This window comes from Conger conger, chromosome 6 (genome assembly GCF_963514075.1).
Source record: "Conger conger chromosome 6, fConCon1.1, whole genome shotgun sequence".
Lineage (NCBI taxonomy): Eukaryota > Metazoa > Chordata > Actinopteri > Anguilliformes > Congridae > Conger > Conger conger.
Window position 1 is genome coordinate 16,556,137 of NC_083765.1, and position 20,597 is coordinate 16,576,733.

The 20,597-nt window shown below is 40.2% G+C and overlaps 1 protein-coding gene across 4 annotated transcripts in view; it reads left to right on the forward strand.

The window, feature by feature from the left end:
• LOC133130868 (cytosolic carboxypeptidase 4-like) overlaps positions 1–20,597 on the forward strand; it is a 123,914-nt gene that overhangs the window by 77,503 nt on the left and 25,814 nt on the right. For all 4 annotated transcript variants that reach the window (XM_061245806.1, XM_061245807.1, XM_061245810.1 and 1 more), the window contains 3 exons: positions 12,024–12,153; positions 13,827–13,958; positions 14,812–14,988. In XM_061245806.1, the coding sequence (XP_061101790.1) occupies positions 12,024–12,153; positions 13,827–13,958; positions 14,812–14,988 (439 nt within the window). The remainder of the gene's footprint in view (positions 1–12,023; positions 12,154–13,826; positions 13,959–14,811; positions 14,989–20,597) is intronic.

Genomic DNA, 20,597 nt, shown 5'->3' on the forward strand with positions numbered 1-20,597 from the left:
TTTTAATGAGCCGTCTTTGAAGAGCAGGGTGCAAACATAAGTAATGTATGTGTTGAAAAACAAAAGGAGGAATGAATACAGCCATACACATTTCCATTGTTTTATCATCTAAAACTGATTGTCAAATATGTTCACGTTGGTATACCAATGCATGCCTTTTTCTCATTAGGTTTTGTGGGAGGAATGAATTCTGTTTGGGCTCAAACTGTCAGTGTATTACTGAAGGTGACCATGTGTATTGAAATGGAGTAATGTGGAAGTGGATGTCTTTCTACTGAAACAAGCTTGATTTTCTGTGCAGTTCATTGAGCTCCCCCTACACCAGATAGACTTCAACATATGCAGTCTGCTTGTTGGTTTTTCAACTGGCATTTGGCTTACTCTGCATTAAAAAAAACACTAATTTGCCTGCATACCAAAAATGAGGAACACAATTGATCTGTGTTTTCTTCTGAATTCTACAATAGGGTTTATAATTCCGCATTATCTCCTTGTAATGTTTGGAAATTGAGGTAAATATAGCCTGGTCCTTCAACATCATGTACTTGGTGGCTCTGCACAGATTCAGAAGCTGCAAACAAACGAGCGATATTAAACCACCTCCAGTGATGTCCCTTGTGGCAGAATTATTGTCACCAGGCTTCAATAAGCAAACACATGAATATTCAAAATGGCAATTTCTGATTCACCCTCTCTCATTTATGCTGTGCTCACAGGTGATAAAAGAGTGCCGTTGCTAAGCGCAACGGAAAACAGCATCTCATTAGCATGCCTGACTCGCCTTCATGTTAAACAGCTGTCCTTGTTCCATGTGGGGTCCAGCTTTGGACGCTGTTCCTCCTGAAGTTTTAGTGAATCAGGGACGTTGGCCGATGGTAGTCATTTGGCCCTGAAATGGTGCTGGGTCGTGGAGAGATCGAGCGAACACCTCAGTGCAGGAGAGCAGCAGAACAGTGCTCAGAAGGCCTGCATGAACACTACATAAAGCACCTGCCAGCAATGACAAATCACCAGCAATCTACAGCAGAACATTTCCTAGGGAAGGTGCAGAAAGAATATTACCATCATTTCAGTCTTCAAAAGAAGGGCTGACTTCCATCAACTGTCTTTATTTTGATGGATTTGACAAAGAATGTGGCAGCTCAATAGTGTTACACACAGGCGCTCAGCTCTGACATGGTTTTTCCTTCATTCCCCCTCACAATACCCATTTTTTTCTGTGATTTAAAAATATCTATACTTTCTCTCATTCACAGAAGGTCTTATTGAATGTACCTGCTACCCAGGGAGAAATTCATATTCACGGAAAACAGAAAAAAAGAAGGCATGTAGGGACAGACTATTTTCAGTAAATGGAGAATTTTGTCTATTTGGGGGGCGTTTTCAGTGCAGGCTTTTAATTAATGTGCTGTGTGCTTGTCTCCTCTTCAAACCATGTGATTCTGTTCAAATTCCAAATCCAACTAGACTACTAGGCCTCCCTCACCTGACATCCACCTCAATCCCAGAGTGTGAAGACTACCACTGTCGACCGTTTCAAAGCCAGCATCTCATGCATTCACCTGCTCTGTTGTGACTAGTTACTAGGCAACCTAACCTGCTTGGAAAAGAGTTGTGCTTTGCCTTTTACAGGCAGGGCTCATGCAGCTGCTGTATGGTGGGTAGGTGTCGCTGGAGATCGATGAGAGTGAGAGAACCCCAGTGGACTATTCCTCCCATTGGGCAGCAGACAATTATGTCCCCAGGCACCACTACACTAACCAACAAATGATCCACCAAGATTCGATCCTGCACCAGAGTCTGTGGTCAGGTCTGTGCAGAAAAAGGTGTTCAAAACAGTCAGTAACCATCCTCCAGGCTGCGGCCTGTTGCATAGTGGTTAATATACATGACTGGGACCCACAAGTTCGGAGGTTTGATCACCGGTGTAGCCACAATAAGATCCACACAGCCATTTGGCCCTTGAGCAAGGCCCTTAACCCTGCATTACTCCTGGGGGCATTGTCTCCTGCTTAGTCTAATCAACTGTACGTCGCTCTGGATAAGAGCATCTGCCAAATGCCATGAATGTAATGTTTACATCCCCTTTCTGTGAGTACCTGGGGGACTTGTCAATCAGTTGAGCTGTTTCTGCCCAGTAGAGCAGCTCTGGGGGAGTTGTGCATAGGAATGAATGACTAAAGAGCAGCATGTATGATTAAAATCCTATTTAGGCATGAGAAATTCTGTAGTGCAAGGGATGCTTTTAACAAGCAGGGTTTTTTCCCCTTCTGGTCTCAAGGGCCATAAAAGGAAAAGGCAGATATTCAGATGACCGCTATTGGCCAGAACGGCTGCACAGTTGTGAAATGCGTGTCATCACAAATGGCAAAGCTCGATTACAAGCAGAAAACATATGCTTGTCTACCGCGGTGCACATTCAGCGGTGGGCAAATAACAATGCCTAAGCTGTAAACTGATTTCTATCTGCTGTAGCATGTATGTTATTGTTTGAGATTTGTTGTTTTAACCTTCAACCACTCAACGGATACCTGCCAGCGCTGCTTCCTACGCAGCAGCTGGCCAGCGCTTTTCCAGGCTGCTAACCGCTAGCTGAGCAGCTGAGATGTGAAACCTCATCACTATTCTGAATGTTTTTTTTCCCTTTTAGAATCTAAAAAGTATCTTTTGGATGCTGCTACCCCATGGTTTATGGAATTTATGGAATGCCCATCAGTTTGATCATGTAAATTCTAGGTTGTTGCAGATGCACAGAGGCTCAGTTTGTGATTGGTCGTTTGTCACCATGGTTTGGCGGCATTATTTTTCCAGCAGATGTGCTTACGTGAAAAATATTAACAAATTAATAATGCCCCACTTTAGAATTTGAGCTGGCAACACCATACAAACCCAAATAATGGTGTGATGAGCAAAAAATATCTAGTAAGCGGCAGCTCTTGGGGAAAGAAAACCTTGTTCATGAGAAAGGTCAGAGGAGAATTATCAGCTAACAGAAAGATGTTCAAATGACAGCTGTTCAACATAATTGTCAGGTTCTGTGTTTTTCGATGTCTAGTCTGTGTCTAAGTACCTAGCGTTTCTGTGTTTTGATACCCTCTGTGCACACCGTAGTCACCCTGTGAGTTCATTCATTCAATGTTATTTGTTTCACCTGCATTTCACTTCCTGATTGTTTCCCACGCCTGATTGGCATTCCCTCTTGTTACCTTTGTTCTAAAAACCCTGTTGTTTGTCCAGTTCGTCGCCAGATTGTTATTGTGTTTAATCCATACTCTCCAGCATTTATTCCTGATTGATTCCAGTTATGACATGTTCGTTTTTGGCTTCCGTCTTTAGTGTATTCTATCTGTATAGTTCTGATCCATAGTTTATCGACCTGTCACGTTTCAGGTCTGTCTCGCCATGTTTTATGTTTATTCATTTTGTATTAGTCTTGTATTGTCTTATCATGTATTATGTTAGTCTAGGTTCGTCATGTTGTTTAGTTATGTTTCGTTATGATTTATTTTCTTGTCATGTCTAGTTATGTTTTCATACGTTTATTTTACCTGGTTATGTTGAGTGATTATCGTCTTAGTTTCGCTTTGTGTTATGTTTTGATGCATGTTTATTGTTACGTTAACTGGTCGTTGTTTATGCATACACTTTTACATGTTTTTCCGCAAACCTTGCGTTCCGCCTTTTCTCTCTCTCTCCTTCTGTCATTCACTCCCTAATTGTTTCCATTTGTCTATTTACTAAAACTACTAACGCTAGATCAGGATTGGGTAGAAACTAACAAACTAATCATGTGTTCATGTTACCTTACGTTTCTCGTGCATGTCATTTACTAATTTACTAATGCTAGGGCAGGATAGGTTTATTACTAACGATTACTAATCTCCTTGTTAAACTTGTCATCCATCGCACCTGTTTTCCATTTCCTTGCTACGCTCTAACTAATTGTCTACACCTGTCTACACCCGCATTTATAGCCCAGTCGCGCAACTGTTCACTGCGAAATTGTCTGCCTCTGTTTACCACGCAACTCTTGAGCATTTACTACCATTGATTACACGTTACGATCCACGCCTGTTTACCGACCATTGTTTATTGATTTCTGTTTTGTGACCATCGTTTGTTTTTTTGACTACGTCCTCGCCTACCGTTTTTGTACTTTTGCTTCGCTGATTGTTTCATGGTTTCGACTCCCGCTTCGCCCACGACTACGCCTCTGCCTGCCGTCCGTCTGTTCATCTGCCCCGCTGACGGCTCTCCTGCTACCGGACCTCCCTGCACGTCTACCGACTACGAGTTTGCCTCTTACCTCGGCACCGTGCTTTTTGTTTGTTTACTTTTTGTTTGGCTGGATCTACGTGTATGGACTTTGCTTGTGTTGACTACTCTCCTGGGATTCGTCCCGAATAAAGCCCTGAGGGGTCTTTATATTACTATTGTTTCTGAGTCGTGCATTTTGGGTCCAACCCCCACGCACCCGTCTCACTGTTTTTGTTTTCTGACCTCTGCTTTTTGATTCTGTCTTTGTCTGATTTGCCTGCTCATTACGGAACCCTTGCCTGTGACTACGACTACACCTTTGATTACCTGTGTTATATCTGTTTGCTGGAGTATTGAACCATTGGCTGGACTACTGATTACTCTACCTGAACGACATGGCTCAGGCAGTAAGAGCAGTCGTCTGGCAGTCGGAGGGTTGCCGGTTCGATCCCCCCCGCCCGGGCTGTGTCGAAGTGTCCCTGAGCAAGACACCTAACCCCCAAATGCTCCTGACGAGCTGGTCGGTGCCTTGCATGGCAGCCAATCGCTGTCGGTGTGTGAGTGTGTGTATGAATGGGTGAATGAGAAGCATCAATTGTACAGCGCTTTGGATAAAGGCGCTATATATGCCAACCATTTACCATTTTACCATTTATTCCTTGCGATTCCTGTTTGCTGGCTACCAAACCCAACTAAATCTGAACTGAATCTTGCCTGCTGGATTTCTGCGACTGGGTCCTGTTGTTCTAAAGCCCTGATAACAATACTGTGCAGAAAGGCATCTCTGCCCATCTCTGAAACCACGTGCATCAAAGTCCAGGGATCAATGTCTTGCTGTGAGATGTTTTTGTAGCAAGATAATGATCCCAAACATATACCAGTGCTCGCTTTCTTCTTAATAATGTTCCAAACTGTTCATTTGGTAAGCCTATTGTTTGGCCTATGTCTCTGACTGTTTTCTTTTTCTTATTTCTCAGCCTGATAATGGCTTCCTTGACTTTCATTGGTGCAACGCTGGTCCTTATGTTGACAAATGCCAATTACAGACTCCAAAGGCAATCAAAAGCCTAGAATCAAGACTAGGTACTTTGCCGCAATACAGTTCAAAATCACTACATGAAAGCTTGCAAATTGCTGGCTTAGAAATCCAGGAATAGAAAGAAATATAACCATTGTTACATTGATTCACAAATCCTAAAGCTAAATATGCTGATAAAAGGTCCAGAGAATATCTTACATCTAAAACACATTAATCTATTTAAGCATGTTTTTGGTCAAGGGTGTAGTCAAGTTTTGAAATATTAGCATTGCATGGTTATGTGGATTACAGTAAATGACATATAATGTACTTTCACAAGTTTAATCTGGTTTTATATTAATTATTATGATTATTTTAATTAATTATTATATGAATGTATTGTTACTTTTAGATGGTAGGGCACTTATAATAGGGTATATCATAGGCCATATAGTTTGACATATAATGTAACAATGTTCCTAAAGGTGATGCCAGATATTGAACAGGGGGATGTGCAATTGCATTTATGAGGATCTATCATACTGTAGATCCTCATATTGACCTCTTTTAGCTTGCTGATTTTAACTTCTGATTCCAGTCATGAACCAGTCAATTAATTTATTAACAATTATTTTTTAAAATATTTATTTTGGAAATCAAACAAATTTAAAATCAAATTGCTTGTCAGATTATTATTCTTATATGGATTAATACACTGCATATCTGGCATATAAAATATTCCTCAAAATGCACTATTAAAAACTGTCTCCTCCTCTGCACTCAGCATTGAGTTTAATGTGTATCCCTCTGCTCTGGAGAGATTTTTGCCATTTTTCCCCCTCTGCAGTATCTTGGAAGTTATAAACCAAATGAAGGTGTCAGAATCAATCGGTTCCACTGTGCCCTCAAGAGAAGTGACAGATTATTAACATTCCTTAAGCCTTGTGTTCTGTTCACTTTTTGGACCAGTTGATACTGTTCACCGGGTAAAATTGACTCAGAATATTATTGGGATTTTAAAGCAATACAGAAATAAGAATTGTGTCAAAATACTTAACAAATATGGTCATTATCTTATTCCCAAACAATATAGATAAAATGTATGATTAATGCGTATTACCTCTGCTAGATCACATTTAATAATTATAGTAAAAAAGTTTTAATTAATGGAATAAATCCAGGATAATGAAGACATGGGTGGCATGAATCATGCTTATCTTGAGAAAATGCAAATGAAACAAGGTTTTCATGACTTTTATTTCTTGATGTTTAAACAAGAACCAAATGTAACAGTTTTCATCACTCAAGATGTGTAACGGTGTGTGCGTGTGCATGCCTGTCTACACACCACATGATGGACAGAATTTCAGTGTGTGTATTACAAATATAGGCTCATGGGTGTGGTCTGTGTCCTTGTGTCCTCTGATAGTCCTCTTCTGGTCCCAAAGACTGTGGTGTAAAGCGATTTATCTGTTTTGTCCCTCCCCAACTATGTGTCTGAGTGTGTGTGTGTGTGTGTGTGTGTGTGTGTGTGTGTGTGTGTGTGTGTGTGTGTGTGTGTGTGTGTATGTGTACATGCATTTGTCTGTGTGTGAATGTGTATGTGTGTGAATTTGTGAGTTTGTGCTTGATATCTACCAAGGGTGATTTTGCAAATGCATACGTTGAGGGAATCCTTATGGATCAGGAGTAAGGGGGTGGGTATTGTGCATATGGGGGTGGAGATGGGTCACTAGGCTTGGGACAATTTCTTTTGGCATTATGTCTATAACACGGAGAGGGCTGTGTGTTCTTTCCATGAAATATTCTGCAAATCTGATTCATAGAAAGGCAACAAGAATATACCTGCGCACAGTTGTGCATGCAAGTATTCCTATAAATGTATGTGTAGAGGTGTGAAAACAAATTAGAGATGAATTTAGTATGACAGGAAGTGAAGACCCCTTTTGTTTCTTATTTACCATGATCTGTCAGTCTTCTCCTACAGTGTCATTATTCAGGCTTCAGGCGCTTCAAGTTGAAGAGTTGAACTTTTCAGAAAGGCGCGGGCTCTTCAATGTCACTTCTCATGATCGACCAATCACAGCTTAGATGAGGTGGGACTTCCTTCTTGCTCCAAAGTTCTCAACAGCGGTGATAGCGGCAGCAACATCCCCATCAAGCACCTGGGATGTTCACACACAACAGTCTCTAGAATTTGTAGAGAATGGTGCGAAAAACAAAAAACATCCAGGGAGCAGCAGTTCAGCAGGCAGAAATGCCTTGTTAATGAGAGATGTCAGAGGAGAATGGCCAGGCTGGTCAAAGCTGACAGGAAGGAGCCAGTAACGCTCATAACCACACATTACAACAGTGGTATGCAGAAGAGCATCTTTGAACACACAATGTGCCAAACCTGTGGATAGGCTACAGAAGGAGAAGGCCAATAAGTCTAAGAAAAGTCTTATAAATACCTAATACCTAATAGTCTCTATCCAGTTTTACATGTCAATTCTCATTAGCTTCATCAAAAACAGTCTGTTTGAGTGAGTTTGTCTTTAAGGCTCATTAATATCAAAGAACCTCTGTTCTGATTGGTTGGCTAGCTCCACAATGAAGTAAATGTGCCTGGATTTCTTCCGGCAGCATGGTGGGGCATGCTGAAGGCGTCATAACGTTACGGAAGTCCAAACGGCTTGTTCAAATGCAGGTTTTTAATTAAGATTGTTTGGATTTCTTTAGGAACTGTGTATATTCATTGTTTTATAGCATGTGCAACTCTAAAATCCACATAGCCAGGGAAATGTCATTTGGGACCTTTACAGTGTTAAAGCATCAAACATTTAAATCAGAAACAGTGGAGAACAGTTGCACTTTTTTCTACTGTGGAAGATAACAACAGACAAAGGTGATGATGTATAGCATGGATTCCACTCCCACATCCTGAGAACCCATCACCTCAACATTTTCTCAAAAACAGCCATGGCAACTCTCAGCGCTGTAGGCGTCACAAATGTAAAGGTTGCTCTGGCCATGTCTCATTAGTTTCCAGGAATTTGCAAACAAAACATTGGCAAAGGTTGGATTCAAGTTCTTGTTAAGCCACTGTGTTTGCATAACAAAATATTCCCATTTGTTGTGCTTTTCTTTTTAAAAATATATAATCTTTTTGAGCCTGTGTAAATGGTCAGCCTCCCTCCTCAGGTAGATATCCAATCAGCGGCTTTCTCCCCCTATCCCATTCACCTTTGATAGCCCTTTAGGGATTTTGATTAATGGACAATGCATTGTTGAGACTCTTGTGGCTTTGAAAGAGTGATGTGTCCTGTGCATTTGGTTATGAGGACACCATGTCATTGTGGTGGATTGCTTATGAATGAGTGTTCCAGAAGGTCTAGTGCCTCTCTGCAGTGGAGGAGGGGGGTGCATGTTTGTAATGCTAATTTTTAATATCAAGACTGCTAACTGCAACCAAAACATGAAATACAAGCTCTTAAAAAAGGCCGTTCATCTAAGTTCTAAGTTGATAGAATCAGTGCAGATGCAATCACCAAGACATGCCATTGAAAAAATGATGACAGCCTAAACGCCTAAAAGGTTTTTTTGTGCAAAAAGCCATTTGATACAGCAACCCTGAATCTCTACTCCAGCAACGGCATTCACTAGGTCAGTGACTCTAATCGTGTTCTATTTGGGTTCTTTGTTTCTGTTTTGTGCACAGCAGACATTGATAGGAATTTGAAGACTTTGACCTCATTAGGTAAGGCCTAGACAGCTATTCAGTCCTTGAGTGTCTGATGCCCAGCAACAATGATAGAACCATCTTCGTGTGCTATGAAGTCGGTGACGCTTATGAAGGATTAGGAAGAGTGGCTTTCTATCTACTGTGTCAAAAATAGTTGAAGAGATGCATACTCAATTGCATTGAAATCTCTTCTCCCCAAATTTAACTAGATGACATGACGCACACTGCATGACTCCAGGCAGGTCTAATGGTGAGGAAATGAAGGTGTTCCATCCATAGGGATGCACTGCCGCCTCTCAGCGTATGAAATTAAAAGGCGCCACTGTTCGCCTCATCAGCTTCTCCCTTTGAGACAATTGGGTAACTCGCGTTATTGATTGCACATCTCCTAATAGTGACTCAAATCAATTTAAAGCTGATTCTAAAAGATCATCATTTATCATACGCTATCAACCGATATCGGCTCTGTGAAGAGGTAATAAAGAGACCCGGCTACGTAACAATAGGACTGGCTGCTGGAGGAGGGAGATAGATGGTGTGCAGTGGTCCCAGCTGCAATGACAGAGAGATTCATCTGTGATGCACCGGGTGCAGTGAGATCCCAGGATTCAGATGTTTGTACAGAGCTCAGGTCAATAGATCAGCACCCTGATGATACTGTCCTCTAACACGCAAGTGTTTACTGCTTTGTTCTGTCACTCACTCTGCCTGCAACAACAAACCAGGACACTTGTAGGAAGAAAATGAAATCAATTCCACAATCATGCCTAACAGGTGACACTGAACACAACAGTGGTAAAAAAAAGGGTTGTTTGAATCTTTTGGAAAATATGTACCCATCATTGACCTTCAGGTGAAAGGAATGGCTTGGAGGTAATGGCATACTTTCCAGGGCCTGATGTCCATGCTGTCTTCTGCTGCCTCAGAAATTGTAATTAGCTCTGATCTAACATTAAAATTAAATCTAAATGCCTTTTTAAAGTCTAAAATGGTTTGACTAAACTCATTGTTTTAATGCATTTAGCTCATAATTTGTGGAGAAAATGGGAGCCAGCTGTGCTGGGGTTTTTCACTGTTTTATAGGTTTTCTTGGCTTTATGCTCATCGTGTAATCTGAAAATTGTCATAAAATGAGTCGATGAGCAGACAAGGGTAGGCCTTGTCCTGATGATACATCTGTCTTTTTGCATGTTGGCCCACATATCTAATGAGCAAGGATAACCTGCTTCTAATCTGGTCAGGGATCTGTTTAGACGCAGTGCATGTGTGCGCGTTGGTTAAACCGGCCAACACAAAACTGTATAAGTCATTAGAAACATCCTTGGTCAGCACTGGTCTCAGTGATTAGATACACAACACACACCATGGTTCCCCTTGGCTGGGCAGAGTAGCACAATTTGGGTCAGCAGGTCCCCCATCCCTTGCTCACTGGGCATGCCAGGCCTTTTTTTATTGCGACAGCTTGAGCTCCCAAAATCCCCAGGATGGCAGGCGGCCTGGTTACTCGGTGTTTGGCTGCCAGCCTCGACAGACGGAGAGCTGTGCCGTTTATGGGCAGGACTGGCATTAATACTGTACAGCCTGCCTTCCGCTCACACTCTCTACAGCACTCTCTCGTCTATAGTAGCCCAAATGACATCAGCGTTTACACATTTGTGATGTGTCTAGCACGTTTGCAGTTTTCTAAAGACGACAAAGGATGGGTTTCTATCCTTTAATGGTTTACACTTTTGGCTACTCTTATTCAACTTATTTTTTCTAAAGCATTGTGAAGGATTCATGTGTGGTTCAGTCTTTCGCTGTGCCTTCAGCCTGCCAGTGGAGTGCATGGCCTCCCTCATATTACCTTACAGTACTAAATAAATAAATATTCTTCTTTATTTCTCCTTGCTTCAGTATCCAGGGAACTGTACATATATTTAATATGCCCCCTGTATGAAAGTGTATATAGAGGTAATATAATTAGATGGATTGAAATAACATTGTTTTTTTTTTATTGTTTTTTTTTTTATCCAAACCCCAGTGTTACTCACTAAATGTTTGCAGGGCATTTTCCTTTGGATTTCAAAATGTATCAAAATTGGTCAAATGACAGATTTATAATTGTCTGATACAGTGCTGTGAAATTACTTTTTCACATGGGTGATATGAGTGTTTTCTTTTTTCATTAAACAAATTAAATAATAATTTTGATAAAAATGTTTTGTGTTTACTCGGGTTCCCTTTGTCTAATATAAAATTTTGTGTAAAGATCTGAAACCATTCAGTGTGACAGATATGCAATAATAGAGGAAACCAGGAAGGGAGAAAATACTTTTCACAGCACTGTACCTGTATATCTTATATGGGTGCATTGATCTTTCATAATTCAGATGCATTGCATTTCCAGCTTGCTTATTACATTTGAAAGAAGTACTAGCTGGCGGTTGTTTTGTCTACAGTTGTTGTAATGGCTGAATTCTGCTACATACACTAAGTGAGCACTTTATTAGATATTTTAGACTTTTTGATCTTCTGCTGCTGTGCCTATGCACTTAAGAGGTCTCCTTATGCTGCAGCAAATTGCAGGCAGCAATTAATTTAGAACGGCGATAAGGCTTGACCAGGACTATCTGCCAAACGTTGTACTTTTATACGAAAAGAATCACTTACGAGTATCCAAGCAAAATCGAGTATTCACCCAGGCATAAACTTGCTCAATAACATCAGATATAGCCAGTTCTCTTCAATTAGGCCATAGGTAAGTAAAACATTTTATATGTATTGCAATATTGCAAAGACCTGCATTAAAACAAAAACAAAAATCTGCTCAAAATGTAACTCCTGCATTTAACTAAAGCAGTTTTGTACCTGGGCATATAGAGGGACATGAGTCAGGGTTTTTTTTTTTTCTACCAGGCCCTAAATGGGCCCTCTTGCAATGTCCTCTTCTGCAGAGCAATTGTGCGGCAGCAGTCTTAGTTTTGAAAACCTGCTAAATGAGACTGAAGTCCTCAATGATTTTCTATACTGTATTAATCCCAGGCACCGCTGCTCATTGAATGGAGAAGATCTCAACAGGCAGTGGATGAAGCCTGACTTGAGCCTCAGTCCCACGATATACCACACCAAAGGCTTCCTGCTCTACCTCAGCAGCATCGGGAGGACTCCGCTGGTAAGGGTAGTTTCTCTGATCAGACTCTGTTCAATTTATTCTTTTACCCCCTCCATGCACAAAACTAAATATGCAAAGGGAGTATCTCTCATTCCAATACACCATTTTAATTGTAGATGTTCTTGCATTGCATTGTTATAATTTCTGCATTTAACAGTATCGATTTTGTTATTAAATGTTTTGAGCACACTGAATATTGCAATATAAATATGCATGCAATTGGGTGTAATGTTGAATCAAATTAAAATGTATGTGTATAATGCATTTCACAACCCGCTTAATGGAACACTCTGGCCTAAACCCCCTCAAGAGCAAATCCGAGGGTGTTAGATAGGGATGAACCCATCCATGGGAGGAACCCATCCTCCTCTAGCCAGCTCATGATGTCTGTTTTACCATAATACAGTAATTAATCACAAAAAACTGTTTGCATTCTCTGAAAGCCTCAAAAGACAGGAAATTATATTGATCAGCCCTAACGCTGACATCAGGCAGCTCTCAATTAAGGTATCAGGTCATCTCTCCAGCCTCCTTCCAGCAAATGCAAACATTTCACTTTTTTTTGTGATTAAATTCCATTTAACACCTGGAGGTTCAATGAATACTTGATAGATCATTGTAAATATGCATTAAAAATAAAAACCTTGGTTGAGAACTTGCCTTACATTAAATAATCTATTTGGCCCACTTGCTAACATTAACTAGTTACCATTTTGATCGCTTTGGCGCAATTGTTGAATGACAATTAACATTTTAAAATATATAACATCACTTGTTCACAGCAGAATACAATTACTCACTGCATTCTACAAATTGCAAATGTGAAGCACATTTATGCAAATGATAAAATACAATGGTCTACAATTGGCCCAATTATCAATTGCATGAGTATTGCTGATCAGAATAGATTATGTTGTTTTCTGTTGAATAGTTGAAAATGTCCCCCAAACAAGGCTGGACTTGGTGCTTTGATAGTAATAGCAAATGAGTTGATTTGCCAAGTGTCAATAGCATACTCTAATTTGCCTGATAATAAGTTGGTTAAATGTCTATTATTTAATTGTGGCTATTATAAATGGTAGTGTACAGCCATTATTTGACTAATGAAGTTGTCACATTATTGTAACTAGGAGCATAATTGCAATTAGGTACCGGCCCTCCTGTTTCCAACATTTTTATCACAGAGATGCTGCAAAATGGAGTCATTTCTGGTTCTTTATAGCATGAATGATTAAGCCTGGGTGAGCATTGACAGTGCTCCAGGAGTGAGTCAGCAGAGCTCAAAGGGCTGCCTGGCAGGATTAATGGCTTTTCCAATTTTGGGACACATTCAGTGGGCAAACACTGCCGCAACATTTTGCCGGGAGGTAAAGCCATTAGATAGAGGGGTCTGGTGCTTTTACTCAGGCCTTCTTCACTCATCTGTCTACCTGCACATTGAGTCCAACCGTGTTGAACAATTTCTCACTGATCTAACAGGAGGGTTGCTCTCTGCTATTTGTTTAAGAAAAAGACCAAAAGAGTTTTTGCCCTAAAACTCAGACAAAAGGACAGACAAAATGGGGTACTGGTGTACTACTATATGGGTTCTTCAACAGGCTCTCACTCTCTCTCTCCTTCTGCCTCTCACTCCCCCTCCCCTCTCTCACTGCCCCCTATGTTTTCCTTTGCAGGTATTCTGTGACTACCATGGTCACTCCAGGAAGAAAAATGTCTTCTTGTACGGCTGCAGTGTAAAGGAAACACTCTGGCAGTCTGGATCGACGGTCAACACCGCCACGCTGAAGGAGGACCCGGGATATAGGGTACTCACAGCTTCCCCTCGCCTCCACATCCCACATCCCTATGCTCTGCCGCTCCCCTTCCTATCTCTTATATCTGAACTCTATCTTATAAGCAGTGCTGATTACACCACTCTCTACATGAATCAAACAGTGCTTTCTGTGTATTGGTTAGGCATAGAACAGGATGAGCACTGCTGTGAAGGCTTCTGCATTAGAGATGGGTGCCTCACTGTAAAGCAATTGTGGGCCCAATAATGAGAAAACGTCAAGAGATTCTTCAGTGATAGTGTTGCGCATTTATCTTGTACTTTTTTGTGAACAAGTCTTTATTTTTTTATTTTGTTTCACACATTCCAGGTAGAACAGTGAGACAAATCACAATGGAATAGATACATCAGCTATAATACTCCTATATTAGTATGTGGTTGGTAAAGTAAAAGAAACCAATAAGCAGTACAAAAACATATACTTTTTACTGATTAATTGCTAATCACAGCACACTAATTAATTAAGCAATTCATTGCACTCTGTCATTCACACATGGTTGCATTCCATTCAGCAAGAACAGTGGGAGAAGCTTTGCACAGTCTGACTGAGGTTTTTCTAAAAGGCCACAGATCATCCACAGGGCATTGAGGCCCACCAGAGGCTCAGTCCAACTCTTAAGAGTGGCCTTCTTGGCAGCAGTACACCCTGCCAAAAAGGCTTCCTAGAGAATTGCTTCTAGTTCCTATGGTTGGATATGGTTGATATTTTGATGTCAACAATCCCATCTTTTTTTCACTCATGCCCACCAAAATTGTTGGCAATAATAAATAATCCCATCAAATAAGTGGTAAGACCCATGTACATGCTGGGCTTTCTGTCTTATTAGTCAATCCCGAAAACCCTGGACAGGATTTCCCCGGCGTTCTCCTTCAACAGCTGCAACTATCTAGTGGAGAAGTCGCGAGAGGCGACAGCGCGGGTGGTGGTGTGGCGTGAACTGGGGGTCCTCAGGAGCTACACCCTGGAGAGCACTTACAATGGCTGTGACCAGGGCATCTACAAGGTGTGCCACCCACCCATTGTACTATGTCATATGCTGTATATTTGCTTGTTTGTTGCAACATTATTTATATTTGTATAGAGTCTATAGCTATTACCATATTTTTTATATGTATAGTACAGTGGACTGCACTGCTTTAGCATATTCTGCACCACTGCCACTGTGTTAGTCGCATTACAATTAATTATGTACAGCATACATTGATTAGACTATAAATGATCTATTGCTAAATATAAATTATGGTTCTACTAAAATGCAATCCTTGGTAGCAATAATAAATATCTGTATCTGTGGCAGGTTGCCACTCTGCACTATTTGAGTTATAAATATATTCAGAGCACACTTGTTTTGACATGTTTGTTATAATAGAAAGCTACTAGCAATGTCTAATTTGAGTAGAAATATAATCTGCGCATGTGTTAAAAGGGAGTTATGAAAATGTAACTCAAATATTAAGTATGCCAGTGATTTGAACATATATTTAAAAAATATATTCTAAAGTTATGATTGAAAGTAATTGAGCCAGTCAGGACATATAACACATATTTTACAATTCACGGTGTGCAATCATTTTACAGATGTTTGTGTGACATCATTGTGATTTGCCATACAGTAGATCCAGTTGGCAACGGCGGACACGCCCACAAAAACGCTATAATCTCTCCAGCCTCAATCCCTGCGGGGGAAAGCTTGCCAGAGTTTCCATAGGAACTGTGTGGTCAGTCACATGTCTTCAAATGAGCACAATATGTAGTATGATAGCGATTTTCAAAACCAGAAATCTATCCTGTGCTCAGAAAATGGGTCTAAAACCCAGATTTGCACTTTTATTTAACTGCCAAGAAGCCAATGTCTAACCACAGCTAAAGGCATAAGCCTATAAAATGAAATCGTTTCTGCGATGTGATGTAAAAGGTGAAATCGAACGAATAAGATCAACGACGTTCAGAACAATGGCAGACGCATGTTTGCTTTTCCCCTCAGTAGACGAAAACGTGAAAACAAGCAGTGAAAATAAATAAATGCAAGGCTCTTCTGTCAGTGGAAGCAGGTCAATTATAGATGGGCTGTAACAAAAAATATATATATTTCATAAGAATGAGTAATTTGGTCATCATGCTTGCTTTTGAAATGTGCCCTCTGAGTTCTGACAGTTAAGAAAAGGTCAGTAATTGTGCTATTGAGGGATACTGTCTGCTAATTGTCAGGAGAAACTCAAATGGCTACATCTTTGGGGTTCAGAATGACACCCTCTTCCCAGTGTTCTGTCCATTCAACCCTTATCTCTAATGAGCCCATCTGAGCATTGTAAAATGTCCTCCTTAGTTGTTAATTTTATTCGTCACAAATATATTTCAAATTACGCTTAGCCAATTGCAGTATTGAAATTAAATGTTATCTGTGCATCAGTGTAATAATCATATATTTTAGCATGCTTATTTTGTCTGTTTTAGGTTTTTGAGTTGCGTTGAGTACACCTTCTGTGGAACTGAGTGCATCTTGTCTCCATTTGTTTTCTGCATATAAAACCTGGCTGTGATAATCCAGTTATTGCTTACTTGTAAAGAGCAGTAACAATTATTTGTTTCCAGACTTTTCTCAGAAAGCTATGGCAAATATTTCCCAGACACACATTTCTGGAGCTTAATGTTATTTCTTTCTGTGCAATTGTTGTTTTGTTGTTCTTTGAACTCTTGTGAGTAATATTAACACCTTTTTCTCATTACCAAATCGGTAAGAGTGTTTCCCAACATTCTTGAAAGGCTTGGTGTCAGCTGGGATGCTACCCCTGAATTTGTGTAACCGTTAGAGTTACAGTAACACATTTCTGCACAATAGACCCTGTCTAGCTGCCTACAAGAGACCATGTTTCTGAATGTACGAGGAGATACCCACGGCTGAAATATAATTGGAAATGTACTAATGGGCCAGAAATCTGAGACGTCATTAAAAGACTTGTGAGCAGGTTGTTGGCCAGATGTTTTATACATGTGCTTTTAGGTTGGGAGACAACGTGAATGTTTCTCGACAGTCTGTGCTCATTTTCTATGAAGGTGTCATAAATCTGGCAGGCCATTAGACTGCAAAGCGACTTCAAGTAGCCCCTCTACTGGTCTTTAATGTTCCTGAGCAGCCGGCAGAATCCTTCCGGCATTGTACGCTAATTCACGCCAATTAGTGGGCTGCATGAGTCGTGGGATTGGCTGTGGAATTCAGCAGAGATGAGAGGTTTAATTACCCTCTCAGTCAGTCACTAAATCAGAGCTAGGGTCATCGTGTAGAGCAGCACTGCTAAATTAGAACTGTTGTTGCCTCCTTTTTTTCACAGTATGAAATATGGGAACAAGAAGTCGTTTCGCCAAGACTATTTGACGGCGTTCTTTTACAGTCAATATATCCAACTTCCACTGTTTATTTATTGTGAAATAGCTATTTCATGTCTTAAGAAGGAGAGCAATCAGATCAATAGGATACATTTTATGGAACAAGCAACTGTACTGTACTTCATGTACGTCTATCACAGTATACATGGCCGTTTTGCAGCCCTGGTCCTGAAATGCCACAAGGTTAGCTGGTTTCTGTTTCTTAGCAGCCAATTCAGACACAGGAGATGGTGTAATCGTTTAATCAGGCAAATATATAATGATAAATACATGCCATACTCTGGCTCTCTAGGAACAAGGTGCTACATTCTGTCAGCACCATAATATTTTTTATAGCTCTGGGAAACTTTGCATTGCCTTGCATGGACTAGGTTGGGTCATAACAGTGTATAAATGTATTGTGCAACCTGCAGTTTTTCTTTATTTTTTGAACAACCACTAGCTTCACACTGACTTAAAATCAATAAATGGTCTCTTGTTGAAGTTAAACAAGATCACTTGTTGAAGCTCAAAGGCCAGACTATAACAAGTTTTAGTTGACCCTTTCACTTTTTTCACACCTGCTCTGACTCAAATAAAATTGATGATGAACGTGAAATAAATGGTCAGACTCTAACTCACAAACAGATTCTTTTCAGTTTTCAAAACAGAGCAATCGATGCATGTCAGGTGTTATGCCGGGGCAACTGAGCTAAAAGAATGGTGTTTCAAAAAATAAATGACTAAAATAGCCAGTTTTGGCAGACTTGACAAAGCACTTGACAAAGTTGAAAGTGATTATAGTTTGTGCTCACTTTTTATTCTGTTTTGATGTAAAATGTATACAGTAATACTGTAATTAGGAGTACACATGACAGGCAATGCATGCTTTTCACGGCAGAAACAGAATAATACCAATTTTGTAAATGGTATGCCATATTACTTGGAGCTTAAGCATGGATAGTTCAGTTATGTGTTTAAAGGCCTGCATCAAATCTAGTCCATGGTTCCAGCTGCCTGGAACCTTCAGGGTGATGTAACTGGCAATAGTGTTGGCCAGGGAGAGAGATCCTTCAGCCAGCAACCCCATTTAATTCTGTGCCACCACCTTCCCTGGTTGACCAGGTGCCTGTAAATTGCTTGTGATGTCAGGTGATCTGCACAGTCCTCAGATTTGCACCTTATTATAGGTGGCTTAGCTTGTACATACTGTATCTTCTAGGGCTCAAAGAAACTGACTTTACAAGTTTTGGAAATGTTTTTTTGTCTTTGTCCTATAAAATGGGCCTGAGATTGTAACTTGAACCTTTCTGCAAATTTTAAAGCAAGATTGCTTTTCATTTAAATTTTTTACTATTTATAAATTATATTACATTATTGGCATTTGGCAGACGCTCTTATCCAGAGCGACGTACAGTTGATTAGACTAAGCAGGAGACAATCCTCCCCTGGAGCAATGCAGGGTTAAGGGTCTTGCTCAAGGGTCCAACGGCTGTGCGGATCTTATTGTGGCTACCCCGGGATTAGAACCACCGACCTTGCGTGTCCCAGTCATTTACCTTAACAACTACGCTACAGGCCACCCCCATATATAAAAAAGGAAAAGGGCCCTGTGCAAAGTCACCAGACCCAGGTGATTTACTCTTCAATGAGTCAGGTGAGGGCTGAACCTTTTATTCTAAAGTAACCAACTGTAGTGGCTGTTCTGTTTGGGTTCCTCTGAACAGCTGTCCAAGGATTTCAGATTGAAGATGGTTAATTTCCACCAGGATATAAAAACTCTCTCAATGTTTAAAATTACCTATTTCCACTATCAGAAACATTAGAAAATTGAAGTTAAATGGAACAGTTGAAGCTGTGAAAAATGTAGCCAACAGTTCTAGCTGATCACAGGACAACAATACAACATACTTTAAACAACAAAGACCTACATGGTAGAGTTGCCAGAAATAACAGCCTCAACACAAAATTAAGCGTCTGAAGTGTGCCAAAGAAAACATTGATGAGCCTGAAGCCTTTTGGTCAGACAAAACCAAAATTGAACTTTTTGGAGAAAAACAACAAAGCCTTTGTAGAGAAGAACACCTTCCAACTGTGAAGAATTGAGGTGGATCCATTATACTTTGGGGTTGTGTGGCAGCTGGGCGCATAGGAAATATTGTACGAGTGGAAGGAAGAATGAATTCCACCAAATATTAAGAAATTCTAGAGGCCAATTTTCAAAGGTCAGTCCAGACATTGAAGTTGAAGAGAGGTTGGGTATTCCAGCAAGACAATGATCCAAAGCATACCTCAAAATCAATAATGAAATACCTCCAGGAAAGACAGATGAAGGTTTTGAATGGTCACTACAGTCCCCAGACTTGAATATTATTGAATATCTGTGGAGAGGTCTCTAACATGCTGCACATGCAAGAAGGCCGAAGACTATTTCTGAGCTGGAGGTGTTCTGCCAGGAAGTATGGGGAAGAATTCCAAAACTGAGGATTGAAAGACTCTTAGCTGGCTACAAGAAGTGTTTATCATTATCTGTTATCGTTATCTGAGGAGTTACAAAGTACCAACTGACAGGGTTCTCAAACTTTCCCTTTTTAATTATTTTGAAACTGTAAAAAAATTTAATTCAAATAATCTTGCTTTAAAATGTGAAGAAATGTGTCATGTTAACATTGTACCATCTAGACATCAGGTTTGCTTCAGTTCACTTAGATATTAATTGTAAAAGCCTTTTTGACCAGGGGTGCCTATTTTACACAAATTGAGGGAAAAATGGAAATTGATATGATTAACTGAATTTTGCTCAATAAAAATAATAAAGAAGTATCTTGGAAGTTTTCACAGCATTTGTATAATCGGTGTAGAAATATAAAATACCCCTCTAATACACTTGAGAATGTTTATGACATGTGGATTATAAATTTGGTTTAACTAGCAGTCTATTTTCACTTTGCAAAGACCATTTAATGGTGAATAGCGCATTTAGCAAATGCCTGCTTAATTACAGGTTGGGCCTAAAGATGTGTAAATTATTATTCTTTGTTTTTCTTATTCACACCATCCCTACAGTTCTATTTAATTTCTCATTTGTATGTTTATTTGTTATTGAAATAGAGAATTCCATACTACTACTGGGTAGGGCCTCCCTTTGCTCTCAAAACAGCCTCAATTCTTCATAGCATGGATTCCACAAGATTGAAAAAATTCCTTTGAGACTCTGTTCCATGTTGGCATGATTGCATCCCGCAATTT